Source organism: Euleptes europaea, chromosome 7 (genome assembly GCF_029931775.1).
Source record: "Euleptes europaea isolate rEulEur1 chromosome 7, rEulEur1.hap1, whole genome shotgun sequence".
NCBI classification, from domain to species: Eukaryota; Metazoa; Chordata; class Lepidosauria; order Squamata; family Sphaerodactylidae; genus Euleptes; species Euleptes europaea.
Window position 1 is genome coordinate 88292089 of NC_079318.1, and position 18554 is coordinate 88310642.

An 18554-nucleotide genomic window follows, 5' to 3' on the forward strand; every position below is an offset into this window, starting at 1 on the left:
CTTCTGAGTCCCCACCCCACCCCTGAAAACGCAGCCTTATTGCACTTTACTTGGAGGGGGCGGGTCAGCTCTTAAAGGGACTTTGTGTGCTTTTGCTGGGTATTCCTCCCCACCTTTCTTCAACAGCTCCCTTCTGGGAGCTGCCTTCCAACCTTTGCAGCCTCTCTTCGGTGTCTTCCTGCACATTTCATGATGGTTTAACTCCCTCTTTTGTGCTTTGCTTTGAGGGAAGGGGTTGGATGGTAGGGACAGACACGTGGGAGAAGCCAAAATGGGCGTGGGGAGAGAAACCCGAAGTTAAGAGCTCTGCATGGAGATAGGGGGAATTTGCGTCACTCTTGCCTCGAAGCAATATTTAAATTCGTCTTAAAACAGGATCCTAGAACTGCAGGGGGAGAACAAGGCCACAGCGAAGTCACCTCTGAAGGTCGGTAAAATAATGAATAATGCTAAGGAAGCCTCCAAGCAGTTCAGCAGGGACTGCGAAGTAAATAACCCTGCATAAATGGACTGTTATTACAGTTGGGGATAATGTTTTTTCCCCTTAGAAAGAGCAGAACATGCTGGATATTGGGGAATTGTGGACAATGAAATTTCATCTTGGAAGATTCAGATGGTAGGTTTTGCTCACTTTCTGCATCTCACTGATGGTGGGAAGAGGCAGGGTCGGATCAGATTTGGCAGTCCACCATTTGGAAGGTTGGGATTTGCCTTCCAGTGGTTAGCGTTCTTGAATCATCTTGATTGCTAGACCATCTGGGGCTGCCAACATTATACTATTTGCATGTGCTAAGTGCTGTCAAGTCGCTTCTGACTCACAGTGACCCTATGAATCAATGTCTTCCAGAACGTCCTATCGTTAACAGCCTTGCTCAGGTCTTGCAAACTGAGGGCCATGGCTTCCTTGATTGAGTCAATCCATCTCATGTTGGGTCTTTCTCTTACATACTGGTTTTGTACCAGTTTACCTGTCATGGCAGAATTCTGGGAACTGTAGTTGGATGCTGAGAAGTTAGTATGTGGGATCCTAAGGTACCTCCTGTCTCCTCCAAACTGCAGTTCCAGAGGGAGACAGAAAAGCTGTAGATCGAATCTCTGTCACACAAATGGTTGCACCCCAGGTCGTGGAGTGGATCCGCCCGATTCAACCCTACAAAACCAGTGTGTGTCATAGATATGCCTTTAGGCACCATTTGTATGGCAAGTACTTTTTCCCTGCAGAAGTCAAGGTATACCAAAACAAACAGAATCAGTGTTGTACAAACTCGACATATAATCAAAAAATAACTCTAGGTATGTGCTATTTTTACAAAAACTTATATCAAACATGACTACACATCATAGAATATAAAGTATTCCTTCCATATAACATGCACAATTGCCCAATACCTGTCCTTCCAATGGAGGTAACAGCGAACCCAAGAGTTCAACAGGTAACCCGAGACCTGAGTATTGTGCAATTGTGAATGTTATATGGAATGAAAACAAGGTATAGGCAGAACTGGGAAGTGTTGTTGAAGGGGAGAGAGAAGGGTTCATGTTTGAATCATGCTGATACACTGTTAGGGGCAAAACAAGCATCACGGGAGAGCAGCATGAATAAATATTCCTCATTTTTAAATATCCTAATAGCAGCCAATGGGAGATAGCAATTTAGATCCGGACCACAGTACTTAGGGGAGGGGAATTCAACCCTTTCACCTTATACCATTTTCCAAATGCAAACAGTACCCCTAAAGTTTTAACTCCTTGCTAGATCTATTCCCGAGCTGCATTTCTGCCTTCCTCAGGGACTCTCGTGTTTCCACCTACCTGCCTTGTAATTGAATTTCACGCCAGGCTGGGTGCCCGCCTCTGACTAATATTTTGGCTGCGAATTTCTTTTCTCTCTTTCTCGCTCGCCACAAGGCCGCGACGGGGGAAATTTTCCTTTCTGTTTTGTTCTACCTTCTGTCTTCTCGGGCTCGCCGAAAGGCAGCGGCGCAGCGACGATGGCAATCTACATGATTAAATCGATTCGTTCACAAAACAGGAGATCAACGAGGCCGGCTTTTTTCTTTTAAATTGGGATTATATTTTTTAAAAATGCAATCACCACTCTCAAATTGCTGACGGCATTGTTCTGAGCGTGTTTCTCTCAGCTCTGAGATGGTGTGGAAGACGCTTTGTCAGAAGAATTAATAGGATACGGGAGCTAGAAAGAGCCCAGAGGCCGTGCAGGCCTGCCCCAACTCAGATGTGCGCACATGGCTCAGTACGAGAAGGGCACATGGTGAGCATGACCAGAGGGAACACCAGTAGCACAGATGGGAAGAAAAGGACTGGAAGGGGGGTTGATCACATGGGGTTTTTTTAGGGGGTGGCCAACTGCAAAGGAGGAACAGTAAGGTTCCTGCCCCTGTAGCATGTGGGGGAGAAAAAGGAATTTCTGCCAAAGAAGCTTCTCTCAACCCTGCATGGGCAAGCTGCATCTACCAAGAGTGCAGAGGGGCAGTGGCTCAGGGCTAGAGCAACTTCTTCGTACGCAGAAGGTCCCAGGTTTGATCCCTGGCACCTCTTGTTAAAGGATCCAGTAGCAGATGATGTGGAAGACTTTGACCTGAGACACTGGAGAGACACCAGTCAGAGTAGACAATACTGACCTTCACGGGACCAAGGGTCTGAATTAGTCTAAGGCAGCACTCTTCTCTCTTCTGTGCATCTGTGAAAGGCCCAGCAGTCATCCTCCACATCTGACTATCCTCTTGCTTCTAGCACATGCATGCACACACGTGTTTGCAAAGTGCCGTCAAGTCACAGCCAATTTATGGCGACCCCAGCAAGGGGTTTTTAAGGCAAGTGAGAAGCAGAGGTGGTTTGCCATCGCCTTCCTCTAGTCTTCCTTGGCAGGCTCCCGAAGAAGAAGAGCTGGTTTTTATACCCCGCTTTTCTCTACCTTTAAGGAGTCTCAGTTCACCTTACAATCTCCTTCCCTTCCCCTCCCCACAATAGACACTTTATGAGGTAGGTGGGGCTGAGAGAGTTCGGAGAGAACTGTGACTGGCCCAAATAGGGATTCGAACCTGGGTCTCTCAGACGCTAGTCCTGCATTCTGACCACTACATCACTCTGGCTTTTGAGAACTTTTGAGAAGGTGGTTTGATCTCCTAATTTTTTTAAAAAAAATTGAAGTCTGGTTGATAAAGAGTAACAAAGGTAAAGGTCCCCTCTGCAAGCACCGGGTCATTCCTGACCCATGGGGTGACGTAATATCACGACGTTTACTAGGCAGACTTTGTTTATGGGGTGGTTTGCCAGTGCCTTCCCCAGTCATCTTCCCTTTACCCCCAGCAAGCTGGGTACTCATTTTACCGACCTCAGAAAGATGGAAGGCTGAGTCAACCTTGAGCTGGCTACCTGAAACCAACTTCTGATGGGATCGAACTCAGATCGTGAGCAGAGCTTGGACTGCAGTGCTGCAGCTTACCACTCTGTGTTACGGGGCTCTTGATTGATAAAGAGTACCTACTCCAAATACCACAAGGTCCAGTTCCTCCTTTGCATTTCCACCATGATGTCTGAGCACCACTGAGGAACCCTCAAAAATTGAGAGTCTAAATGATACCATTTGTGGGGCTTGTTTTGGTAGGGTTGCCAACCTCCAGGTAGTTAGAATTCAAAATTTGTCCCTTAAAGAGCCTGTGAATTTAATAGCAGGATCTCTATCATTAAGCCAAATTAAGAATTCTGTAAATTTACTAGCCGGCTAGTAAATTTACAGAATTCTTAATTTGGCTTAATGATAAAGATCCTGCTATTAAATTCACAGGCACTTCAGACCCGAGATTGGTTAATTTTTTAGATATTACAGTTTACAAAACCCAGGACTTTACCCTGGCTGTTAAACCCTTTAAAAAACCAACAGACAGAGGAGCATTACTGCATTTTAATTCATTCCACCCTGGGCATATCAAAAGAAACTTGCCATATGGCCAATTATTGCGTCTTAAACGTAATGCTACCAATGAAAACGACTATCAGGATGCTGCCAAAGGTTTAAACAATATTTTACTACAAAGAAATTTCCCAAATTCCGTTATACAACAATGTAAAAATCGTGCAGACAGAATAGACAGGAAAGATTTACTTACTCATAAGCCAAATTTTAATAATAACAACTCAGGAACAGGAATCACTGCAGCATTACAATATAGTCACAAAACTAAGGAAATCCAAAAAATCCAAAAAATCCAAAAAATTATAAACAAGCACTGGCATTTGGTCAGGGACATCCCGGGTTGCTCCTTCCCTCCCCGTTTTGGGCTTCGTAGAACAGGCTCTTTAAGGGACAAATTAACTACCTCTGACTGCACCATCACACAGCCTCCTGCATCCACCATCGGCCATTTTAAATGCGGTGATTGCAACGCTTGTGCGCAGGCGCTGCAAGTCAAAGAATTCAGGGACGAACAAACAGGCTTCAAGTTTACATTACGAAATTTTACCAACTGTAATAGTAAATATGTTATTTATATCGTTAGATGCCCGTGTGGTCTCCCCTATGTGGGCAAAACAAAGAGACCCATTAAAGTTCGAATCCAAGAGCACAGGTCCAGAATTCGGAACCGCAATTTAGAAGCGCCATTAACCGCCCATTATCTAGAAAAAAGGCACCTAGATTCGGAGATGCAATTCTTTGTTGTATGGCAATACAAGGGCAGGTCCTTTTCCACCGTTGATATTGATCGTCTGATGTCTCAACAAGAGTCCCGATTTATATTTATGTTTAACTCTCTCATCCCCAATGGATTAAATACATTTATGGATTTATCCAGCTATTTATAACTATCAAATTGTTTTTTGCACGTGGCACTTTAAATAACTGGGCTACACTTTTAAGGGCATTACGGTAATGAGTTCGCTTGCTCTGAGACCCTATTTAATGACGTGGCTCACTGAATGAATTAGGCGTCTTACTTTTGTCGTCCCAAGAAAGAAGAAAAGGCACACTCCTTCAAATTCTGAATGGTATACTATTTTAACTATTTAACTATTTATTGCTATGTATTTATTGCTATGTATTTATTTATTTATTGGTGCTCTACAACGGATGGGCTGTTATGGAATTATGCATCTCTTCACAGAATATTGCACGGAACTTTCAAAAGGCTTGAGACAGTCTATACGAAATGGAATTTTACCGGATAACCATTGCTACTCTACTCTTGGTTCCTGGTGCTGCATGAAGTGACTGTTTAGTACACTACAGATTACGAACTGAATCTCGCCGAGCGTTGCCGGCATATCCTTAGAAATAATATTAGTAATTGTTCTGGAACTCTGTTCTAACTGTATTTGTTGCATTAGAAGTGGCTTTGTTTCTAATGTTCTAATACATTGCTTTAACTGCAAGTTTTGCATTGTGACTGTCCTGATTTGGATATTTTTGTTTAAGTGCCATATTTTGAATTCTAACCTCCTGTAAGCACTTATTAGCTGTTTTTGAATACAACCTCCAGGTAGTAGCTGGAGATCTCCTGCTATTACAACTGATCTCCAGCTGATAGAGATCTGTTCCCCTGGAGAAAATGGCTACTTTGGCAATTGGACTCCATGGCATTAAAGTCCCTCCCCAAACCCCGCCCTCCTCAGGCTCTGCCCCCCAAACCCCCCGCTGGTAGGGAAGAGGGACCTGGCATCCCTATGTTTTGGGCAGCCAGTGCCAAAGAGAGGCATTCTTCCTGCCATGCCCGCCCCACTATGGAGCTCCATCCTGGCATGCGCCTGCTGAAGTCTTTCCAAAGTGTTGAATGACCTGCCTGCTGAAGCCGGCATTTCAGGGCTCAGGGCTAAGGTGGGAAAACGAAGAAAAAAAGCCAATGAATTTGACTGCGAAGCCATTCTCTTTCGTTTTACAAGGATTTGCTTGCTTGGTGGATCTTGTTCATTATCCACCCTGAGCCTCTGGGATAAGGAAGGCTGCAAAGTCCAAAGCAACAAAGAGGTTTCGCTTTCTGTTTGTGGGTAGCTGGGAAGCGAAGACGTCAAGGCTCTGAGGAGATCATTCCGCACTCTCTGCCACAGAGATGGATTTGCCGAAGGATTTTGCAAAAATATTTATTCATTTCAAACACACATATCCTGCTCCTTCCATTTCAGAATCTCCCATGGTGGCTTACAAACATACATACAAATAGGGAAATATCACTAAAAGCATTGGCGGCAGGAAAGAAAATATTTGTATTGTATTGGCGGCATTCTGCAGTCAGAGCAAGAAAATGGTCATCTCAAGAAGCTGCCTTCTACTGAGTGAGTCAGCCCCTTGTCTGTAGGGTTGCCAGCCTCCAGGTACTAGCTGGAGATCTCCTGCTATTACAACTGAACTCCAGCTGATAGAGATCAGTTCACCTGGAGAAAATGGCCGCTTTGGTAATTGGACTCTATGGCATTGAAGCCCCTCCCCAAATCTTGCCCTCCTCAGGGTCCGCCCCTAAAACCTCCCACCGGTTGCCAAGAGGGACCTGGCAACCCTACTTGTCTGTCATGCTCCATATTGTCTACTCTGACTGGCAGCAACTTTCCAGGACCTCAGTTCTTTCATATCACCTGCTACCTGATCCTTTTAACTGGAGATGCCTGGAACTGAACTTAAGAACTTTCTGAACACAACACAGATGCTGTCACCCAGAACTCTGGCCCTTCTCTCAAACCCAATTCTAGAAGAACAAGTGTAAAATAAACATAGCATGTAAGGCACACTTTGGTAGATTGTTCAGGTGAGCAATAACGCGGAAGTTCAAGAGATTGGCTAAAGAGGCTCCTATGGCCTGGTGATAAGGTTGCCAACCTCCAGGTGGAGAGATCTCCCAGAATCACAACTGCTCTCCAGACTACAGAGATCTGTTTCCCTGGAGAAAATAATTGAGAAGAAGAAGAAGAAGAGTTGGTTTTTATATGCCAACTTTCTCTACCACTTAAGGAAGAATCAAACCAGCTTACAATCTCCTTCCCTTCCCCACAACAGACACCTTGTGAGGTAGGTGAGGCTGAGAGAGCTCTAAGAGAGCTGTGACTGGCCAAGGTCACAGGAGGAGTGGAGGAGTGGGGAAACCAACCCGGTTCACCAGATTAGAGTCCGCCACTCATGTGGAGGTGTGGGGAATCAAACCCGGTTCTCTGGATTAGAGTCCACCGCTCCAAACCACCGCTCTTAACCACTACACCACACTGGTTTTGGAGGGTGGACTCTATGGCGTTAGACCCTCCTAAACTCCCACTCCTCCTCAAACCGCTCTCCCCAGACGCCACCTCAAAATCTCCAGGAATTTTCCCACCTGGAGTTGGCAAGCCTGTCATGTGGCCCAGTCCTGTTGAGGACCAAGTAAGCAGTGAGATGGTATGAAGACACCCAGGCTTTCCCTGTCGGTTCATGGACCGACAAGGGAGAATAAGGGTTAAGCGTGAGAGGGGGTGTCCAAAGATATCTCCGTGCCCAAGACAGATAAGCCAAGACATCCACCCTTTGCACACACCCCCACATCCCTAAACAATGGTGGTGAAAATATAACAAATAGTTGTTTGCTGCCTCAAACGGTACCCTCAAACCTTTCTTTCTCCCCCCCCCTTCTTAGACGGGGGTCTTGAACAATAAAACCATAAAACTTAAATAAAACCCATTTCTAAAAACACCTCCCTTTGTCTCTTCGCTGCAGCCTCCAGAAAGCGAGCCACAAAATAAGTACCCTGAGGGTCAGAGTCCTGTAAGAGGAGCTGAACCTTTTGCTCCAAAGTTGCTTGAGAAGATGTGGACCATTTGTTAAAACATGATATAATCCATTTTAGCCTGAGTTGGTATACTAAGGACAGTGCAAAAGGATATGTACCAAGGAATCCACTGACTGAAGAGGGCAGGGACACAGCTGGTCTGAAAAAGGGATCTTTAGCATATGGCCCAGCAAAACCATTGAAAACCATTGAAAGGGGGCAATTAAATTTTGAATGCCAGTATGGTGTAGGAGAGCCAGTGGGGTGTACTGTTTAAGAGCGGTGGTTTGGAGCGGTGGAGTCTGATCTGGAGAACCGGGTTTGATTCCCCCACTCCTCCACATGAGCGGTGGAGGCTAATCTGGTGAACCGGGTTGGTTTCCCCACTCCTACACACGAAGCCAGCTGGGTGGCCTTGGGCAAGTTACAGCTCTGTTAGAGCTCTCTCAGCCCCACCTACCTCACAGGGTGTCTGTTGTGGGGAGGGGAAGGGAAGGTGATTGTAAGCCGGTTTGAGTCTCCCTTAAGTGGCAGGAAAAGTCGGCATATAAAAACCAACTCTTCTTCTTCTTAAGATTCTACATAATTTTGGACAAACCAGAGAATCTATATAGGAAGGAAGATTATCCTTAGATACACACACACACACATCCATACACAATGGTGGTGAAAATATAACAAAGAGTTGTTTGCTGCCTCGACCGGTACCCTCAAACCAGTCACTTGAAGCAAACTGCCTGTCCCTGATCTAATACCAGGGCTGGCCCAGTGGAGGGGAATGGCAGCTCGTCCCCCAAATACACACACCGGGGCCATGGGGCAATGAGCTTCCAGCGTGGCTGACAGCCCCCTAAGGGGACGAGCCGCAGCCCCTCATGCAGGGTGACAGTGGCGGTTGATTTATAGCAAGCAGCGCTTGTGGCAGTTTTTAGAGGGCGATTCGTCTTTATTATCAGGGGCATCGTGGGCATGTCAGCTGGAGATTTGCATTTTGATTGCGTTTCCCTGGAGAAGGGTGCCGTGCCTCCCGTGGCTGCACTGAAGCAAAGAGGAGGCCAGGGATGAAAGAGATCTCCTCCAGCAATGGCCGTTTTGGTCTTTAAGCCAGCTGCTGTACCCTGCCATTCCACTAGGGGGTACTGCTTCCACGTGGAACAGACCTGCCAAGGCATTCCTTCTTAGCCATGGGCCCCACTCCAGCGCCATCCGCATCCTGGATCCAAGAACAAAAGCTGCCTTTTATTAGGACCAACCAGAACAATACAACACAGTGTGCCAGCTTTGGGGTTCTAGAGCCGGGGTCCACAACCTGTGGGCCGCTTTGGGTTTCTGACACAGGGTGGTGGGCGCAGCCACAAAATGTGAAGGAAGTGAGGTTCTGCGTAACTCTTCCAACATATCAGGCAGGGTGCCCCTTTAAATGAAAATACAATTTAAAAAGATGTTTTTTGCACACACAAAGCTTAACTTGAGCCTTGCAGTGAAGATTTTTGTGCTGTGGTGGACGGTTAGGGTTGCCAGCTCTGGGTTGGGAAATACCTGGAGAGTTTGGGGGCACAGCCTGAGGAGGGCGGGGTTTGGAGCGGGGAGGGACTTCAATGTCACAGAGTGCAATTGCCAAAGCGGCCATTTTCTGCAGGTGAACAGATCTCTATCGGCTAGAGATCAGTTGTAATAGCGGGAGATCTCCAGCCACCACCTGGAGGTTGGCAACCCTATGGAAGGTGCCGCTGAAGCATCATTTTAAAAGATTTGCATAGCCAATCCCATCTCCGGTGGCCAGTCAGAATAACTGCTTGGCAAAAGTGCCATTTGGCCCCACCTACTTCCTAAAAGAAGAAGAGTTGGTTTTTATACCCCGATTTTCTCTACCTTTTAAGGAGACTCACACTGGCTTACATTCGCTTTCCCTTCCTCTCTCCATAACAGACACCTTGTGACATAGGTGGGGCTGAGAGAGTTCGGAGAGAACTGTGACTGGCTCGAGGTCACCCAGCAGCCTTCATGTGGAGGAGCGGGGAAACCAACTCAGTTTACCAGATTAGAGTCTGCGCTCATGTCAAACCCTGTTCTCCAGATTAAAGTCTACCGCTCTTAACCACTACACCACGCTGGCTCTCAGAAGAGAGTACTTGGTGGGCAGCAGGAAAGTTGCCAGCGGGCACCTTGGCGCCCACAGACTCCACCTCGGGGGGCCCTGTGCTAGAGGATGTGGCCAGAGACCTTAAAAGCAGAGCCTGAAATAGGTGTTCTCATTTTTAACACCTAGCCTGATGAAGAGTCCTGCAGAACCTGAAAGCTTGTACACAGCATCGTGTCCTTCTGGTTGGACTAAATAAAAGGAGGCCCGTGGCTTTTGTATGTGGGTTTCGCCGCAGACCAACACAGCTCTCTCTGCTGCCAGCATTTCAGATCCCATTTCTCAGGCCAGGTCGGGTTCGCAGTTCTCTTACTTTCCGTTCCACTTGTGAGTTCGGCATAACCCCCAAAGCTGGCGTGCCCTTTTAGATGACTGACGTTGATTTAGTAACAGAGAACTGCTGCCTTGTATTGTGTACGCGCACGTATGTGTGCCGTTAGAGGGTGTATACATTCTGCCCCAACATATGGAGCAGCTTTGTTTTGAGTCTGACCGTTGGCCCATCTGGCCCGTGTGGCTGTACTAAGAGGTAGCAGTTCTCCAGGCCTTGGGCAGTAGGGTTGCCAGGTCCCTCTTCGCCACCGGTGGGAGGTTTTTGAGGGCGGAGCCTGAGGAGGGCGGGGTTTGGGGAGGGGAGGGACTTCAATGCCATAGAGTCCAATTGCCCAAGCAGCCATCTACTCCAGGGGAATTGATCTCTATTGGCTGGAGATCAGTTGTAATAGCAGGAGATCGCCAGCTAGTACCTGGAGGTTGGCAACCCTATTGGGCAGCCGGACATCTTTGGAATCAAGGCCCTTTTAGAGACAGACATTGGGGATCTGCTGTGGGTTTCCTGGAGCTGCGGCCTCTTCTGAGCAAGTATCCTTACAGCAAGAAGGGGCAGGAGGGGAAAGATCAGGGCAAAGACACCCCCCCCCCCGGGCGGGCATTAAAGCACTGGCACGGGCTCCCCCTTCTGTTAATCACTGCAGAGACTCCAGATTACCCCGACAGCCGGATGGGGCCTTCCTCTGGGGAACAGGGGTGGGAGGGAAGCCAGCAAGCCGCCTTCGGGCACAAAAAGAAAGCCAAGCTCTCCTGAGGGTCATTGAGTCGCCACCAGAGCTTACGAGGCATCTGGCTGCCGAGAGACTGAAGAGGCCATGTGTCAGGGCCAGGGGGAATGGGACAATGCAGGGTAGCCAAAGCAGGAGTCCCGAGTCCTTGCCCTAGCTTGGGAGGAGGGAGGTGTTGATGACCTCACCCTTCGCTTTTAAAAACAAATTCTGGATTGATTTTATTGCAATAACTTACATATGTAGGTAAGTGCTTGTCAGGTAGGGTTGCCAACCTCCAGGTACTAGCTGGAAATCTCCTGCTATTACTACTGATCTTCAGCTAATAGCGATCAGTTCCCCTGGAGAAAGCGGCCGCTTTGGAAGGTGGACTCTATGGCATTGAAGTCCCTCCCCTCCCCAAACCCCGCCCTCCTCAGGCACTGCCCCAAAAACCTCCCGCCGGTGGCCAAGAGGGACCTTGGCCAAGATTGCATTAGCTTTTTTTGTCGCTGCAGCACACTGGCTGGTCATATTTAACGTACTGTCCACCCGTTCCCCAAGATCCTGTTCACACACACACACTGCTGCCCAGAAGTGTATCCCCCATCCAGTATGCATGTCCCTCATTTCTGTTACCTAGATGTCGAACTTGGCACTTATCCTTGTTGAATTGCATCCTGTTCACATCCGCCCACTTTCCCAGTGTGTTCAGATCTCATTGAATTCTATCTCTATCTTCTGGTGTGGTCGCTGCTCCTCCTAGTTTGGTGTCCTGCGGGTGCGAGCGGGTTGTGTATCCCTAGGAATAAACTTAGCTCCTGTTCTATCTCTGTGAATATCCCTGTACGGCATCTCTGTGAACTGGTGCAGTGTACGGCTAAGAGAATGAGCTGGTCCAAATCTCGCCTCTGCCATAAACTTCCTTGGGCAAGCTTCTCTCTCTCTCTCTCTCTGGCTCAGCCCTCCCATCTGCAATATGGGGGTAATAATAGGGGCCTGTCTTACAAGATTGTTGTGTTACAACAAAACAACGTCATTGCTAGTAAATCGCTTGGAATCGTTACGAATTGGAGTAGCAAAGGATCGAAGGAGGTTCTCGCAGGGATTGAGAAGCGGTGGTCTTTTTAAAATTTTACACAAGATCTTCATGCCATTCTGCCAAAATCCAGGGCCGAGGGCAGGTGCCGGCAACAGATTGCTGAAGCTTTGGCCACGCTCAGATTTACCTGATGGGCACACAGCGGACAAACACACGCGCACACAACCCAGGCGCTTTCCATGCGCTGTGATTGCTGGCTCAACTGTGCCCCCTGCTGCCCGACAGCGGCTGTTTCTGACTTTTTGAAGGGAGAGTCAAGTGATGTTTACTCAGAAGTAAGCACCACGTTGCAAATGCACAGGAGGGGAATGGAATCTGTTTGGCGGGCCAGGAATCCCAGCCCCCGAGGCTTAGGACTCCACTTTTCCCTTCCCCCATTTTCATGCCACCTACGAAGACACATTGTTTTCTCCTATGTGGCAGCCTGATCTCTGTCAAAGAAGCTCAAGCCCATAACCTTGGGAGGAATACTGTAGTCTCTAAACATTTGCTTTTTTAAAAAAATAGGGCACTCTGAAAGTTCCTGGCTTCATTTTGCCGCTTTGGCTTTTTCTGCGAAAGGTAATTCAGTCCCTGCTTCCCAAGGGACAGTCGCCATTTTTGAACTCTTGTCCCTGATAAATCCTTGCCTCGGGGGGTAAGGGCTGCCAACCTCCAGGTGGTGGCTGGCGATCTCCTGGGATTACCACTGATCTCCAGCCGACAGAGATCAGTTCACCTGGAGAAAGCGGCCGCTTTGGGAGGTGGACTCTATGGCATTGAAGTCCCTCTCCTCCCTAAACCCCGCCCTCCTCAGGCTCCGCCCCCAAAATCTCCAGGTATTTCTCAACCCAGAGCTGGCAACCCTGGGGTGGGAGGCAGAGTGCCTTATTGAAATTTTGTGAGGGTGACCATCTGATATTGTCCTCCTTCAAGGCTTCTGCATCTTCTGCAGGGTCTCTTGTTATGCTTGCCAATCTCCCGGTGGTGGCTAGAGATCTCCTGGGACCGCAAGTGGTCTCCAGGCAACAGAGATCAGTTCCCCTGGAGAAAATGGCTGCTTTGGAAAGTGGACTTTATGTTATTATACCCTATTGAAGTTCCTCCCCAAACCCCGCCCTCCTCAGGCTCCACCCCAAAAACCTCCAGGTATTTCCCAACCTGGAGCTGGCAACCCTCTCTGAGTGTGTGCAGGGGGTGGATATGTCTTATCTCTAGGGCAGATGTGCACCAGTGCATGCGCATGCATACTAAGGTGCCATGCAGTTCCCACCCTGCCATTTCAAACACACCGTAGCTGACCTGCACCATTGATTATGTAGTGTAGGACAATTAAGCTTTTCCTTTAGATCTTTAACATTTGCTTGGCTTTTAAATGGGTGGACACAGGGTCACGGACAGACTGAAATGAGTACAATATGCAAAAAGAGAGAGGATTGTAAACGATTCCAAGCCCCTAACATGAATCATTCCTGGTATATACTTTTGTAGAAGTGTATAACCTCACTTGCTAATAAAATAGGAACATTAAAAAATATATTGCTACTTGATCAGTGCATTGCTAAGTGTATGTTTAATACCAAAAAGAACAAAAAAAATCAGTGCATTACACAAAAAGCACTATTTTAAGTCTGAATTATAGCTTGCAGAGTACCTCAGAGCCCTGGTATAGTTGGAGGTCAGTCTATAAATGTAAAATAAATAAAGCCAATAAGTAATCATCATGCAATATTTATAAAAGCGCCCAAGGCGTGCTAGCAAAAGTAATCTCTGCTCTGCTCTCTTGGTAAGGAATTGGCTTACACAGAAAGCTTATGTTATCAAATGAGCACAGCAGCCCTTTGCAAGGAGCTTTGGTTGCGCCCAGCTGCTGAGCTCTTGCAAGCGTCTCTTGCTGCGGTTGCTGGGGTGGGGGGCAGGTGTCATGGACGTAACACATTTCACTTCCAGGCTGTGACTCCTGTCTCTCCTTTCAGGCGTCATTCACACCGTAGGCCCGATCGCTCAAGGGGAACCCAGCGCTGCCCAAGAGGCCGAACTCAGCGATTGTTACAAGAACAGCCTGAAGCTTGCTGTGGAGAACAAGCTACGGACCGTGGTAAGCAGGCAGCGAGGAAGTTTCAGGTATTTGGTGATGGGAAGGAGGATCAACAAGAGTGAGTGTTCAGGCTGGAGGGCTTGCCAACTGGGGAATGAACACACGCAGAAAAAAGGGGGTTCTCACCTTCACGGCTTCATGGGGAAGGGCCGTAGAGCATCTGCTTGGCATGCAGAAGGTCCCAGGTTCAATCCCCGGCATCTCCAGTTAAAGAGACTAGGCAAGCATGTAATGTGAAAGATCTCTGCCTGAGACCCTGGAGAGCTGCTGCCAGTCTGAGTAGACAATACTGACTTTGATGGACCAAGGGTCTGATTCAGTATAAGGCAGCTTCATGTGTTCATGTGTGTTCAAGAAAGGGAGCTCAGTACCGGCCAACAGAGAAAGAAGAGGAAGAAGATGAAGAGGTGGTTTTTACACCCCGATTTTCTCTACCTTAAGGAGTCTCAAAGTGACTAACAATCACCTTCCTTTCCTATCCCCTTCCCCCTTGTGAGGTAGGTGGGGCTGAGAGAACAGTGACTAGGCAACCAGCTGGCTTAACTTGTAGGAGTGGGGAATCAAACCCGGTTTTCCAGATCAGAGTCTTCCGCTCTTAACCACTATACCACGCTGGCTGTCGTTATTCTTACTGCATCCCAACCCCCAACCTTCGTTTATAAAAGCCAATTGAAGCGTGATTTCCATTTCAATTAGGGGACTTTATATGTTGATGGTCCAATTTTTTGCTTTATAATTTTATTACAAAATTGCTATCCGCGATTGCAAAGGCCAACGGCTGGGGCAATCAAGCAAACCCTCACTGTGTAGCCACAAGAGCCCCAGACACAAGTTTTGCGTGGCATCTAGCTGATGCCCGAGCCCTAAGGAGATGAACATCAGGAAAGGGCTAGAGAGTAGCACATCTCAGACCACGAGGGAAAGCAGGGTGTCAATGTTTTAATGATAAGAATAGACCCCGCTACTGGCCTGCTCCGGGGCTTCAAGGAGGTGTGAAACTGGCCAAGGTGTGAAAGTGGGCTAGATGGGCTCAACTGAGTGGGGAGGGGGACGAAACCCAGCTACGGACACACTACTGTGGGTGTGGGTGGGTGGCTGGAAGGGAGCAAGCAGGCATGGGGAAACCAGATCTTTATGGGTACGGTGCTTTACAAAGTGCGAGATTGTAGGCCTCTGTCACCTGGGGCTACCAATCTTCATTTTGAGTCGAAGAAAGTGGGGCCAAACAGGGGAAGGATGCCCATTTGTTTCAGGGGTACCGCCGTCAGTTTAGACCTGGTTGAATGAGAGAGCAGAATGGACGGCGGCGCTTCATCTCATGGACAGAGGATCGCATTTGGGAAGGCTCCCCACTTTTTTGAAAAACCCTCTGCAGCTGGAAAGCTAGCATAGCAAGCACAGTATGTGTGGCTGGGGGGGGATAGGGCTTTTCCCGCTTGTGCCAGCGGAGCTTTTCCCGTGGAGCTTTTTCGTGCAAAGGAACACTCAAGGCCGGAATCCCCCACCTGCCGTCTGAGGTGTAGTCTAGCATCTCAACCGTCTGCCTCCTCATTCTCCCGCACCTGTGCATCAGTTGTAGATTCAGGGATGGGAATGCAGGGGGGGGGGTAAGGCCAGAGCTTTGATGGGGGGGGGAGCGGAAGCCCTTCCAAGAGGCCAGGGCGGTGGAGCTGGAGAGGCACAGGCTCTGGGCAGGGCTGCTTCAGGCTAAGAGAGCAGTTGCCAGCTCCAGGTTGGGAAATACCTGGAGATTTTGGGGGCGAGGCCTGAGGAGGGCGGGTTTTGGATAGGGGAGGGGCTTCAATGAGGTACAATGCCATAGAGTCCACTTTCCAAAGTGGCCATTTCCTCCAGGGGAACTGATCTTTGTCGTCTTGGAGACCAGTTGTAATAGCAGGAGATCTCCAGATATCACCTGGAGGTTGGCAACCCTACCTCCAGGGGAACTGATCTCTGTTGCCTGGAGATCAGTTGTAATAGCGGGAGATTTCCAGCCTCCACCTGGAAGTTGGCAATCCTCGCAGAGAGGCCAGGCCCCAGCAAGCTTTGAAAGGATGCTAATTCAAGGGCTGGATGCAGGGGCAGATAAGAAGCTGGCGGGGGGGGGGGGATTCCAAGTAGCACATCAGGCACTCAGAACAACCCGAAAGGTAGGGTTGCCAGGTCCCTCTTTGCCGCCGGTGGGAGGTTTTTGGGTTGGAGCCAGAGGAGGGCAGGGTTTAGGGAAGGGTTTCAATGCCATAGAGTCCAATGGCCAAAGCTGCCAGTTTCTCCAGGGGAACTGATCTCTATCAGCTGGAGATCAGTTGTAATAGCAGGAGATCTCCAGCTACTACCTGGAGGTTGGCAACCATACCGGAAAGGTGAATGATTTCGGCAACGAAGTGCAGGATTGAGACAAGAGGGCCGACAGGGAACAGGAGGAGGAGGAAGCAGAGAGGAAGGGCCCTCTTTGCAGGGCTGTTGAGAAGCAGCAGACTTCGCCCAGGGAGCCAAGAAGGAAACGAAGCAGGAAAGGGAAGTCTCGGCAGGCCGAACTTTGCAGGGGCCAAAACGCTCTGTTTTGCACACTTGGTTGCCCTGAATAGAACGGTGATGGGGCCAATTCTGCGCCTGCCAGCTAAGAGAAGGATGTCAACCCACTGCTCAACAGGAGGGGAGCTGGACCTCTCCAACACCAGGGCTCCCTTTTGGCTGAGGGGCACAGAAGCATTGGGCCCCAACGCCTGTTTCGAAAACCACCAGAGAGACGCCTGAAATGGCCTTTATTTTTGCATTTATTTGTATCCTGCCTTTCTCCCACTCAGTGGCTTAGAATTAAAAGTGGCTTAGAATTTCATTCTCTCCTCTTCCGTTTTCTCACACCGACCTTGCGAGTTAGGCCAGGTGGAGAGTTTGTAGCAGGCCCAAGGTCACCCAGCAGGCTTCCATGGTAGGAGTGGGGAACTCACTGGCTCAGTAGTAGAGCATCTGCTCAGCATGCAGAAGGTCCCAGGTTCAATCCCTGGCATCTCCAGTTAAAGGGATTAGGCAGGAAGGCGATGAGAAAGACCTCTGTCTGATACCCTGGAGAGCCGCTGCCGGTCTGAGAGACAATACTGACTTTGGTGGACTGAGGGTCTGATTCAGTAGAAGGCAGCTTCAGGTGTTCATGTGTTCAACCCCCAGGTCACCCAGGGTCCTAGCCCGCCACTGTATTCACCGCACCGCACCAGCTCTCTACATTAACTAAGCCTGTTCTGTGGCAGCAGGCTGCTGCATATGCCTCTGCCCATGTGCAGAGCTCCTTTCCCACCACCATACAGTAAAAAGACAGTTAGCTCCCCTCTCTCTCTGTTCAACCAGACACCCAAGACTAAGATGGCATGTGTGCCAGTTTTCCAAGAGGGTGGGAGTCCTCGACTCCTCCAGGCTTTGTAAAAGTGCTTCCACTAGTGTCCCCTCTTCACGACCGGCAGGAGTTTTTTGGGCGGAGCCTGAGGAGGGTGGGGTTTGGGGAGGGGAGGGACTTCAATGCCACAGAGTCCAATTGCCAAAGTGGCCATTTTCTCCAGGTGAACTGATCTCTATTGGCTGGAGATCAGTTGGAATAGCAGGAGATCTCCAGCTAGTACCTGAAGGTTGGCAACCCTACCCGCCCCACAGAGGGTGAAGTCTACTGGCTCTTGCCTAGGGTTGCCAGGTCCCTCCTCACCACCGGTGGAAGGTTTTGGGGGCGGAGCCTGAGGAGGGCGGGGTTTGGGGAGGGGCTTCAATGCCATAGAGTCTAATGGGCAAAGCGGCCATTTTCTCCAGGTGAACTGATCTCTATCGGCTGGAGATCAGTTGTAATAGCAGGAGATTTCCAGCTAGTACCTGGAGGTGGGCAACCCTAGCTTCCACCCAGAGACCGTCGCTAACGCCCATCCTTCCTTTCTGTCCCACAGGCCTTCCCTTGCATTTCCACGGGTGTGTTTGGTAAGTGGACGGGGATAATGGCACCCTACCCTTCTTGAGAGGGAGGGCCAGAACCTCTTCCGCAACATCCCTCTTCCGCTCTCCACAGGCTACCCCAACGAGGCCGCTGCTGAGGTTGTGCTTCACACTCTGCACAAGTGGCTGGAGGAAAACAAGGACAAGGTGAGGGAGGGGGGGCGGCGGACCCTGTTGAGGCTGAGGAGGGGACAGCAGGCTGCGCTGCCCACAGGGAGCATCTCTGTGGCTTACTGGAGAGCTCGCTCAGCATTCCCATCAGAGCCTCACGACAGGGCCTCTTCCATGCCCACAGTGGGGGCGGGGAAGCCAGGAAAAGACACCCCCTGTAAATGGTTTTCTTTTTAAAAAGAGGGAGATGTTTGTACAAATGTGTATTTAAAAAAAAGACTTATCTGAAGACAGATGAAGAAGCGGGTGCATACAGATCAAACCGAAGAAGAGATTTATAAAATAATTAAGTACCCGAGGGTCAAGAAAATA

The 18554-nt window shown here is 49.0% G+C and overlaps 1 protein-coding gene across 1 annotated transcript in view; it reads left to right on the forward strand.

Annotated features, from left to right (window-relative positions):
* MACROD1 (mono-ADP ribosylhydrolase 1) overlaps positions 1-18554 on the forward strand; it is a 437490-nt gene that overhangs the window by 415700 nt on the left and 3236 nt on the right. The window contains exons 6-8 of the mRNA XM_056853852.1: positions 13978-14099; positions 18026-18056; positions 18145-18218. Of these exons, the coding sequence (XP_056709830.1) occupies positions 13978-14099; positions 18026-18056; positions 18145-18218 (227 nt within the window). The remainder of the gene's footprint in view (positions 1-13977; positions 14100-18025; positions 18057-18144; positions 18219-18554) is intronic.